This window comes from Megalobrama amblycephala, linkage group LG18 (assembly GCF_018812025.1).
Source record: "Megalobrama amblycephala isolate DHTTF-2021 linkage group LG18, ASM1881202v1, whole genome shotgun sequence".
NCBI classification, from domain to species: domain Eukaryota; kingdom Metazoa; phylum Chordata; class Actinopteri; order Cypriniformes; family Xenocyprididae; genus Megalobrama; species Megalobrama amblycephala.
In genome coordinates this window covers 28,319,130-28,331,290 of record NC_063061.1, presented here as the reverse complement: position 1 = coordinate 28,331,290, position 12,161 = coordinate 28,319,130, and the positions used below count along the sequence as shown (strand labels likewise).

Sequence of the window (12,161 nt, the reverse complement as noted above, 5' to 3'; positions counted from 1 at the left end):
GGGGCAGTTTCGTAGACAGGGAATGGTTTTTTAAAAAAACCCAGCGTAGAACGCGAGGGTCTCGAGATGCGCTTTTGAGACGTGATGCAATAACGACAAAAACGGAAATAAAAGAAATAGGCAAACAGCAGAATTGATAGGTATGAGTTTTGACATGAAAAAAAAAGAAAATAAGATAATGAGCACCTCCTCCACTATGATGCCATCAAATAAAACAGTTGTCATGCCAACTTGCTACTGTAAACAGAGGCTCTTCTGATTGGGTCCACTGTTTTGGAACTGACATTGAGTTGAAATTCTTTTAACTTGAAACAAACAATCAAAAGAAATACTCAAAGTACTAAGAAAACATTTTGGTCTGGTGGCTAACAGGAAGTCTGGACCAGTGCGACCTGCAGCTCACTTCTGATGAGTGGAAGAGGCGTTGATCACCTAATTACGTCACCTAAATTTCCAGATTTCCCCAGAACGCGGAACATGATAGCTGCCAGATCACAAGGAGAACAAATTTTTTTATAAAATTAATTTGTTTTTTCACACTCCTCTCTCTCTCTCCTTCTTTATTTCAGTTACTGAAAGGATGGAACAAGACTAAAGATGTTTTTGTGCACAGCTCAACACACCTCAAAACAGCACAGCACAGCACACAAAAATCTTTGCAAGCTTTAGTGTGCAACACCTTTTTAAGAAAACCAAAATTCTTTTTTTTTTTTTTGTAATGTTATAGACCTATTTATTGTCAGTTTCATAATGCACACACAAGTTCTTAACCAAATAACTTATTGGTTTAAAGCTGTTTGTTATGATCACAGAATTAACCCTAATATTAGATGACTGTACTTTATCTCACTTCACAACTTACCAAATAAATTAATCTAATTAAAGGTGCCCTAGAACCAGTTTTTACAAGATGTAATATAAGTCTAAGGTGTCCCCTGAATGTGTCTGTGAAGTTTCAGCTCAAAATACCCCATAGATTTTTTTTTAATTAATTTTTTTAACTGCCTATTTTGGGGCATCATTAACTATGCACAGATTCAGCGCGCGGCCCCTTTAAATCGCACACTCCCTGCCCCCCAAGCTCTCGACTATAAAACAGTGCATAAACAAAGTTCACACAGCTAATATAACCCTCAAATGGATCTTTACAAGATGTTCATCATGCATACTGCATGCATGCATCGGATCATGTGAGTATAGTATTTATTTGTTTATTTACATTTGATTCTGAATGAGTTTGATATAGTGCTCCGTGGCTAAAGCTAACATTACACACTGTTGGAGAGATTTATAAAGAATGAAGTTGTGTTTATGCATTATACAGACTGCAAGTGTTTAAAATAAAATGAAAATAGTGACGACTCTCTTGTCTCCGTGAATACAGTAAGAAACGATGGTAACTTTAACCACATTTACCAGTACATTAGCAACATGCTAACGAAACATTTAGAAAGACAATTTACAAATATCACTAAAAATATCATGATATCATGGATCATGTCAGTTATTATCGATTCAGCTGTGCACAGATCCAGATGTTAATACTGGCTGCCCTTTGTAATGCCTTGAACATTGGCTGGCATATGCAAATATTGTGGGCGTACATATTAATGATCCCCGAGTGTTACATAACAGTCTGTGTTATGTTGAGATTCGCCTGTTTTTCGGAGGTCTTTTAAACAAATGAGATTTACATAAGAAGGAGGAAGCAATGGAGTTTGAAACTCAATGTATGTCTTTTCCGTGTACTGAACTCTTGTTATTCAACTATGCCAAGGTAAATTCAATTTTTGATTCTAGGGCTCCTTTAACTTTGATATTTGATTTGATATTGTTAGAATTAAGAGATTGTGGAGTGTTACAACAGACAATAAACTTGCACAGCTATATAGGAAATTGGTTGCCATGCGAAAATAAGAATGTTGACCAATTAGAAGTAAGCATTCTAAAGAGCTGTATAATCATTTAAAATATGGTTATGTTATAAAAGCTTTTTAAATGTTTTCTTCTAATTTAGTTATTTCTCAGTTTACAATTGTTAAGGTTAAAAAAATTGTTAAAAAAAACATACTATAGGTATAGGGCCAGACCATTACTGAGCATTAAGTTTGATTCTACAGCCCTTGTTGGCTGTTTAACTTGATCCTCTGCAGGATCAGGACTTCGGTTACATGTGGTGCTGGATTAAAATGCTCACCTTCTGCTATAAGCTATGGAAATCCTGCATGACAAGAGTTTGACAGATGAAAGCTTTTGTTTTAGTTTTGCTTCTTTTTTTTTTTGATAATAAGTAATTAATTAAATCACCCTAGGCCAGAGAATTGAGCGACCACATCTCAGCTCAAACTTTTGTTTGAATTAAAACAGGTAGCAAATTCAAAATATCTGTATTAGGTGCATGACTTTTGCTTCCATAATGTCAAATCAACAAACCAACACTGTTTCAAATCGATATGAATGTAACCCTAGTACTAAACCTTAATGGATTTTGATTTTGGATTCATCAAGATTAATAACAAATTGTCAGTGATACTGTAGCTGGAAAAGGATGCGTTGACAATAGCTATAAACCTGTTGTTTCTTCATGTATATGACAATTATGTTCTCAAAATGTGTTAATAGTGCCAAGATAATAAAATGAATGTTTGGAAATCCCCACTTCTTGTTTGTTTGCTGTGTATTTGATTTTGATAATGTGTGAAAGGGAAGTATGAAGGGGAATATGCATGTATCATGTGTAGAGTGCATGATATTCTAGTAGGTTCCTACGCAACCAGTAAAGCAACTTGTGTATGTGATACCTACCTAACATATTAGAAATTCAGAGGTACTGTATCTCAGGAGTTTCATATTCTGTACAAAAGGATACAAAATAATGGAGACAATTGCAACACCTAATCTAAAGTGTTTAGAGTCATACATGTTTGCTTCTTGGAAATCATTTGGATATCTCAACTGTAATGTTTTTTATATAGTAATATTTTGTTCTTTATTTGGGAACAAATTTTATGTAATTTTGTACAGTAAAAAAACTATTAGAATTATTTTAAAAAACATTTATTAAATCTCTTTTTGCTATTAAAGAAATAAGAAGAATTGTGAAACAATATGACAGAAACAAATCAAGGTTATTTATCCATTTTAAAAATAAAATATAAAAAATAATTACAAAAAAGAGTTATTTGTTATTTAAAGTATCAGTGCTTCTTCATAGAGTCTTGCTAAAAAAATAACAAAAATGTACCATTGCTTACAAATCAAGGGTATTTACAGACTAAACAAACTTTTTTTTCCCTGAGCTGACCCTTTTCATGTTTATATACATTTTATGCAAAAGGTTTAATTGCTAAAAAGTATCCGTCATGTCCATCCTCAACATTTCTGTTTTCAGTTCAACTTTTCAAAAATCCTTGAGTGGTGCAATGAGAGAGTCTGATTTGGCAAGATTATGACATTGACCAAGGTGAAAAACTGTAAATTCTTAAAATGTCTGCCCACTTTCCAGTCTATAGGGCAGGTGTGCCAGAAGGAATCTGAGGTGGTCCGATGTCAAAGGTGGAGATGTCGAGATTTCCTTTGCTCCAGTGTTTGATGTTGCCATCACTTTCTCTGACTTTCTTCCATGCTTCATGGTCAAAGAGAGCGGAGTGTCTTCACTGTAACTGGGGGGTCTGACGCTCATGCTTTCATGGTTGTTTGTCATAGGAACTTGTACCTGTTTAGGTTGAAAGGGCTTATGTATATCCCTGTCCAGAGAGTGCTTGAGATAGCTGTTTACATGGAACATCTGGAGCTTCTTTATACCATTATCTCGAGGGATCATATCAGAAAGGTTTCTGAATGGGCTCTTCAGACTCATATTGGCTGGCTCCTCACATGTGGTGGAACTCTCGGGTGTTTCTGAGTGCGATCGCATGGATAACTTGTGTGCGGGTTGTGCTTCGGGTTTGGTTGGGCTTTGAGGAATAGGCCCATTTCCCGTAAATGCCTGGTTGGAAACCAGTCCTCTCCTAATGAGCTCCTGTAGAAGCTTTAGAGGAATCTGAATCTCCATCTTGCTGTTGGGATCTACAGGTGGGTGTCCATGGGCACTCCTTTGGTTTAAGATCCCTCCTAACTTATGTGTAGGTGCACCAGAAGACTCTTCCTTCCACCAGTCAGCGTATAAGTCTCGTTCCCGTGCTTTCATAGAGAATGCTTCGGAGTAGTTCATTCTACGATTGAATAGATTCACTGAAGGAGGACTTGCTCTACGTGGGACTGGATTGGCATTGGACGTGAGATCAATGACATCAGCGATCACTGGGCTCGGTCCTGCTTGGACAGTCCCTTTACTTCCTTCTGCCGAGGTAGTTTCATCCACCGTTTCCTCTTGTTCTACACCTTCTTCGGTCGTCAAAGCCCTTGGAGGGTAAAGAGGTGAAGCTTCGTTGAGGAATTTGGGCTTTTTAGAGGGAGGTGGGGCGAAAGATGATGGTGTGTCACTCAGCGTCTCAAGACTGTTTTCTTTCCGACTGAGGTTGAGAGGTTCCTCCAAACCGGTTGATGACTTGTACTCTTTTGCCAGGTAGCGTAGCCTATCTAATGACTGTTTACAGATTTGATCCTCCACAGAGGACGTGCCCAAGTATGAGGCAGATGTTTGGGGAACATCTTGAGAAGGGTTGAGGCTTAGCTGGGGCAGTGCAGATTCTCGAAGAGTAATATAATTGGGTAGAGATGTACTGCTATGTGGCAAGTATGAAGCGACATTCAAAGGCATGTTAAAAACCGGTCTCTGATGCTCAGGAAACATGTTCGGAGAGGTCTTGAGAGGAAAAATAAACAAGAGTAGTATTTCATTAATTCAACACTCTCATAAAACCTGCTGTTTCCATTTCTAGAATGTTGTTGTGTTCAAAATGTTTAAAGGATTAGTTCACTTTCAAATGAAAATTACCCCAAGTTTTACTCATCCTCAAGCCATCCTAGGTGTATATGACTTTCTTCTTTCTGATGAACACAATCAGAGATATATTAATAAAAATCCTGACGCATCCGAGCTTAAAAATGGCAGTGAGCGGGATCAATGAGTAAGAGACACTGGAGAAAGTGTCTCCATCCACATCCATCCACATGTACTCCACGGCTAATAAAGGCCTTCTGAAGCGAAGCGATGCGTTTGTGTAAAAAAAATCCATATTTCACAAGTTATGAAGTAAAATATCTAGCTTCCACCAGACTGCCTTCCATATTGAACTTATGAAAAAAACAGAACTGGTGTCGCGTCAGTTAAACTTCTTCCGTAAGTTGAATAGGGAAAGGCGTAGGACGTAGCGTAAGCTTTTGCGAGAGTTTTACACGTTCTTCTTGAGTTGAATACGGAAGGCGGTCTGGCGGAAGCTAGATATTTTACTTCATAACTTGTTAAATATGTATTTATTTATTTTTTTTTACACAAATGTATCGCTTCGCTTCAGATGGCCATTATTAACCCCCCAGAGCCGTGTGGAGTACGTTTATGATTGATGGATGTGGATGGAGGCACTTTCTTCAGCTCTTATTCGATCCCGCTCACTGCCATTATAAAGTTCGGATGTGTCAGGATATATAATATATTTCTGATTGTGTTCATCATAAAGAAGAAAGTCTTATACACCTAGAATTTAGGGTGAGCAAAGCTTGGGCTAATTTTCATTTGAAAGTGAACTAATCCTTTAATATATTAAGGTTTTAAGATTTTATACCTGAGGGAATGCCGGGAGGTGTCGGAAATCTGCCCGTTTGCCATTCCTGGGGTATTCATGCTCAAAGTCGTAACTGCTGGACAGGAAGCGCTTTTGTGATCGAGGCATCCTAAAGACAATTTCGTCCCTATATCCACTTTGGTGACACTCATAAGGAAGAAGTAGCCTGGTTGGACAAAGAGAGGAAAATGTTTTAAAATAATTATATTATTAATAATATTTTTTTTTACTTCATAAAAATGTAGGTCACACTTTAGATTAGGTTCCAATTCTCACTATTAACTAACTATTGACTATGACTTTTCCCTCAATAAACTCCTAATTATTGCTTATTAGTATTGCTTACTAGTTAGTTTAGGTGTTGGGTATGTTTAAGGGATGTAGAATAAGGTCATGCAGAATAAGGCATTAATATGTGCTTTATAAGTATTAATAAACAGCCAATATGCATGCTAATAAGCAACTAGTCAATAGTGAGAATTGGACCCTAAACTAAAGTTACCAAATGTAAGCAGCTGCTGTTTAAAGGTCAATTCACACTTCGCAGACCAACACTGACAGTCACCAGATATTCTCAGACATTCTCAGGCGTTTCAGCATGTTTGTCATCAATCATTCAAATTCGACAAATTGTTGCGTCTATCTTTGCAATGTATATTGGCCCTAAGGTTACATGCACTTACTTTTCATAGTGTCTGCGAGTGCAGGTGGCTGCACTGGTGCTGCGCGGGTTTCCTCCAAGTATGTTGTAAACTTTCTTCCACAACTGCTGTGTAGTAACCTGGAGATCACACACACAAGGCGTGTATATCTATAACTGCCGCATGAAAGTCAACAAAACATTTTTCTTGGTAGTAAAAGTTTTTAATACCATTCGAAGTATGCAATTTAAGGAAGCAAAAAATAATTAAATAGCCATTGCGGTTTATGCAAGAGAACCCTGGAAACAATCAATCACTTTCCTGTCATGCAGTGACGTTATTGAAATTCTAAAGAAAGTCCAAGATGGAGTCATTTGTTTTTAAAGTCATCTTTTTACCTGTTGATAGCCTCCTAGCTCCTTCACCGTCTTGTACATTAGGAACATATCGACTGAAAATGAAAAGAAAATGTCGATTTTAATACTCTGAAATAAGCTTGTTTTAGACATATGTTCACTACTTGTCTCTCTCACTCACTCTGTTTGAAGCCTAGATGAGGTATTCTCTCAATTGGTGTGTCTCTCTGTTTCATAAAGAGGTAGAGGTCTTTGAGGAATCTCTCCTCTGTCATCTCCTCTCCCGGTTCTGAGCTCCTCTCCTGCAGGCCGTCCCGTTCCATCATGCTGACCTGGAAATAAAGTATCAGCATATTGTTAATATGCTACCATAATACCATAAGAACATTCTGTGTTCTAAAAGGTCAAATCTTATCCAGATACACTACCAGTCAGTTGGATCACACATTTTCTTTATTATTATTATTATTTTCCGCAGTTTAGAATTATAGTAAAGTCAATCATTTAATTGGATGATTTTCCAATGTATAATAATGAAAATAATAATTAAACATATTTGTGCTAAGACAAGTAAGTCCCAGACTAAAATGCGTGTTTGAGTTGTTTTAACTGGCATATCTTAAAATATATCAGCGTTTTGTCTCAAGATGCACACCAGTCATGTTTTTGTGTGTGTGTGTTTTACTTAAATGTCCTAATTGAACTAAGGCTTAATCTAAGCCCTGTCTTAGAAACTGGGTCTGAATGTCTTCGAAGCTAGTTTTAAAAATTTAAGAAAACTTTAAGATTAAGAGATTTTTAATTTCATGAGAAACAAATTCAGTGTATATTTCTAGACAAACATGAGACAAAAAAAGTATTGTACTTATATTTCACTATATTTTATTAACATTTATTATAAATATTTTATTTTTAATGCCTGAAATTGATATTATAATAGGCCTATTTATTTATTAAAATTAGTCTTAATTAAATTTGATGTACAGTATCCCTTATGCATTACATTATTGTTATTCTAATTAATTTGACCAAATAAAGATTACTCTTTTACTCTAGTAAATTATGCAATAAAAACCTATAAACTTTTTCCACCCATCCTTAACCTGTTAACTTTGCTAAGCTTAAATGGTTAATCAGTACTAACATCATCAATCTGATGTTCTTTTTTTTATCATTATATCAAACCTTCCATTTGTCTAAGATTTGTGTGTGTATCTCAAGTAAACAGATTCATATCTTAATCAAGTTTGAGATGTTCTTGATCTGTCATGATGATCATCTCATGCACTCTGTGTACCATGATTTGTTACGGACTATCTTATCTAAACACGTCTGACGCACACGATGCTTATCCGCGCACGAGAAGGCAGCTTGACGGCAATAATGAATCTCTTTTTGTTGACAGCCCTTAAGACACTTCTCATCTTTCCTTCCTCTTTGCATATTTACCACCACCAAAATACAGCCCTCTTTCTTGCTTGAAATCTTTAATCTCATGTTTAAAAAATAACTCAACTTATAAAATTGTGATCATTTATGTGTTTGTTTCTGATCCTTCCAATGTGATGCATAAGCTCTAAACATTGTCAGGCCTTTAAATACGTGCATGAACAAAGCTGTGGAAGCAATTACTTGACTCGAGAATTTTTTTTTGTGTCATTGACAACTCACTAATCCGACACTGACAATAACTGATAATCATTCACTCCAAGCACATTATTACATACTGTTCATCTTTAATCATGATGTTTGTTTAAAATATAAACCCTATATATATATATATATATATATATATATATATATATATATATATATGTTGCTAAGATTTAAAAAGAACCAGAACTTGCAATGATCTACTTTTGTCCTTGCAATGAAAGTCAGTGGGGTCTAAAACAACATTGGACCTCACTGACTTTAATTATATAGACAAATTATGCCCTTAAGTAACCATTATGTTTGACCCAAAATTAGCATAATCCACTATGTCTTACCTGTGTCTCCTCAGATTTATGTCAATGGGATGATGGTTTGCTGGATAGCTCCTAAATGGAGAAGAATGTAATCCAAGGAAAGTTTAGACAAGTATTCGGCCCTTGGGCAAACTAAACAAGCAGTTTGTTTCGCACAAGCGCTTTATGATGCCTACATGCCGTTTCTCTACACTTGAATGAAATCATAGCTTCTTAGCTCTGAGATTTCTATTCAACCGTCTTCCTGATTGGAATGTTAGGTTGGACAGGTTCTTCCTGTTCTAGAGACAGATGCCAAAACCTCTGAGTATAAATATCACTGATAATTACTCTGAGATTATTACATTAATATGTGCGTCATCAACGTTTCTTCTTCCTAGGAGAAACTAGTGATTATATTTCTTACAAATTACATTTTCTTTTTAACAGCACATGAAATGATTTCCCCACCCAACATTATCCAAGCTTGAATGACATTGCATTCCAGTGATGTGAAGGTTTATGTCAATAAAATGAATGAACATTTGTTCTTTGGCAGTTTTGCACAATGTACCCACCACGCAAAGCACGTAATTGTGTGTATACAACATATCAACATAGTTGGTAAAATTATAACAATAGACACAAGTGTATTAATAGGCAACGTACATTTGGAATGCATACTGAGCTCATAATTTGCTAATGGAATTAAAAGTTGGAATCTGCCAACTATTCATAGCAGACTTTGGTATCGCAACAAATCTGAGCATAGTTTGAGACATTATTGAAGAGATGAAATAAAAATTCAGAAAACTGAAAACGAAGGCTTTTTTTAAAGTCAATGGGTTCAAAGTTGTTTTGATCTTATCTTTGATCTGATCTTCAGTGAGTGAATTATGACAAGAGTTTTCATTTTTGGGTGAACTAACGTTTTAAGAACTCGTGTGAGATTTTCTTTTTTCTCAGAAGAAAATGTAAGAAGCATAAGACATAAGCAAGTGTCTCCTTTTGCTCTCCATTTAAAGGGTTAGTTCACCCAAAAATGAAATTTCTGTTTTTAATTACTCGCCCTCATGTCGTTCCAAACCTGTAAGATCTTCGTTCATCTTCAGAACACAAATTAAGACATTTTTGATGAAATCTGAGAGATGGGTTTTTTTTCGGTATTGAAATGACCACATTCAAGGTCCAGAAAAGTAGTAAAATCATTGTTAAAATAATTAACTTGACTACAATGGTTTGTTTTTGCACACAAAAAGTATTCTCGCCGCTTCATAACATTAAGGTTGAACCACTGTATTCATGCTGACTATTTTAATGATGTTTGTACTACTTTTTTCTTTTCCCTTAAATGTGGTAATTTCATTGCTTTCTAAAAAAAAACCTCAGATTTCATCAAAAATATCTTAATTTGTGTTTCAAAGGTCTTACGGGTTTGTAAAAACATGAGGGTGAGTGATTAAGTGACTTGAAGTTTAAAGTAATTTTTGGGTGAACAAATCCTTTAATCTCATTGTTGTCTGAAAGAAACTATTGTTCTTATGTAATACGTTATTGCTAGACAATACAGTTTTGTTGGACAGAACTTCTTGTGGTTTAGGTAGACTTAAACTTACTCACTGTCTGTCTGCAGGTTCATCTTAAGTTGGCACTTGAGATTGCTTTTCTCATTTCCATACAATGAAAAACAACACCACAAATAGAACCTGTTCTCCCATTTCCCTCCTTAATAGTAACATGAGTTGAAAATATGTCACTACACAAATAAAAAACAGAGACAGCTTAGAATGTAATTATGTAAGTCTTGACTATCGCAGCACCCATAGTAGACATAGCTGTCAACTATGGCATGCTAAAAACAGTGTTAAAATGAGTCCATGCATGTTTAAAAGCATTCATTTGTCGTGATGCTTGACAGAATGTTGTGACCTGAAAGTGCGACAGTGTTGACATGTTTGTTTGTCAGTGTTTTGTAGGTGGGACAGACTAATTGTGTTGTCTGTGTTTTTCTTTTGCTTGTTCACACTCACACTACTATATTTTTAAGGGCATGCACTACAATAATACCACAATTTTCTTGTCTTGAAAAACCTGTTTTGTTTTCTTATTGAAACACCGGCTGCTGGAAAATCTATAAGCGTATACAGTGGCTCCAGGAAGTATTTTGTTCTTAAGACACACTTAAAAAGATATATTAGAAACCAGGTGTCATTTATTATGAGAAATATAGTACAAGTACACTTTGTAAAGCAAAACATTTCACAGAAATAAGCTTGTTATAGGTTTTAAATGATACAAAATTTTTCAAAATGAACACAAAATACTAAAGTACATGCACTAAAATCACCTTGAGAGCAGCTGGTTAAAAGTCTTTGCAAAAATGTCTCAGAGAAGTCAAAACGGTAACACTTTATTTTACGGTACAAATTATGCATAATTACAAGTAACTAACCCTGAACCTAACCCTAACTGTACAATTAGTTAATTCATGCAAAAAATTGCAATGTAACTACGGCACCAAAATAAAGTTTAACCCTCAAAACTGTTCATTTTTGGTCCCCTGTATCTAATGAGCAGTAGCTTTTTTAAAGATCGATCTAAGATTAGATCACAGCTGATTGCATTGCGGCACATTTACGTTAAAGCAAAGGGGCGTTGCGGGAAAAAGTCCCCTTGAGAAATATGCAGAGCATAATTTCCTCGTTTCTTTCTTAGACATCCTGATTAGCAACTTTGTGAGATGATGAATTGATTGGCAGTAAATCTAAAACCTATTTCCTGGCAGCATCTTTTTCTGAAATATTTACAACAGTTTCCACAATTTTCTTGTCCATTCAAGAGATTTTTTTTTTGGTCATGCACATACATTCTCAAAAACACGTGCCGTGCTTGAGATGCATCCTTCCGTAGGGACATTTATACTTTTTGTGATGTGCAATTTGTCTTTGTATGCAAGAGTAAACAGTTGTCAAGAAGGATTTTTTTTTTTTTTTTATTATTGTTTTTTGAGCATAATTTGTGGTTGTTATCATTAACCAGTGGCAAATGCTAACATGCATGATCTGTTGACACTCGGTCCAATTTATCGCTGTTCTGTGGCTTGCTACCTGTCCTAATAAAAACACAAAAGATATACATTCAGAGAATTACATAGCTTTATGTGGATTAAAATTGCTCTTTGAATGTTATTTGAACATTTGAACATCGTTTTCGTTTACATGTCAGTTTTGACTTGTGAATGTTTCATCTGGATCAGTCAAAAACATAAAGATCACAATACGTTCTTTTATGCATAATCAGATTAATATTCACGAGACAAGCATCCTTAGCCTCTTTGAACTAGTCATCAGATTCAAGTAAGTCTCTGATGACGTAGTAGTCAAAAGCATTTAAAATATGCTATCGACAGGTTCTCGTGATTGGCATTATCAGATGAACAGAATTGAAACAAGATCTGTTTTCAAAGTACAAATACCAATGTTTAGAATG

At 35.5% G+C, this 12,161-nt stretch overlaps 2 protein-coding genes across 3 annotated transcripts in view; one reads left to right on the top strand and one right to left on the bottom strand.

The window, feature by feature from the left end:
- The window catches only part of rtknb (rhotekin b), an 86,149-nt gene that overhangs the window by 53,037 nt on the left and 20,951 nt on the right, over positions 1–12,161 (top strand). Inside the window, exon 13 of one of the 2 annotated variants that reach the window (XM_048165127.1) lies at positions 570–993. The exons of the other annotated variant lie outside the window; for it this stretch is intronic. Within the exon in view, the coding sequence (XP_048021084.1) occupies positions 570–576 (7 nt within the window). The 3' untranslated portion in view covers positions 577–993. Of the gene's footprint in view, positions 1–569; positions 994–12,161 lie in introns of those variants that run through there. 2 annotated transcript variants of the gene reach the window in all.
- arid6 (AT-rich interaction domain 6) lies at positions 2,952–9,482 on the bottom strand. Its single transcript, XM_048165120.1, has 6 exons — positions 8,715–9,482; positions 6,905–7,055; positions 6,766–6,818; positions 6,410–6,507; positions 5,727–5,892; positions 2,952–4,807 (listed from the first exon to the last, which is right to left on the bottom strand). Exons 2-6 carry the CDS (start codon positions 7,047–7,049, stop codon positions 3,482–3,484), a joined length of 1,788 nt encoding a protein of 595 aa, XP_048021077.1. The 5' UTR covers positions 7,050–7,055; positions 8,715–9,482; the 3' UTR covers positions 2,952–3,481.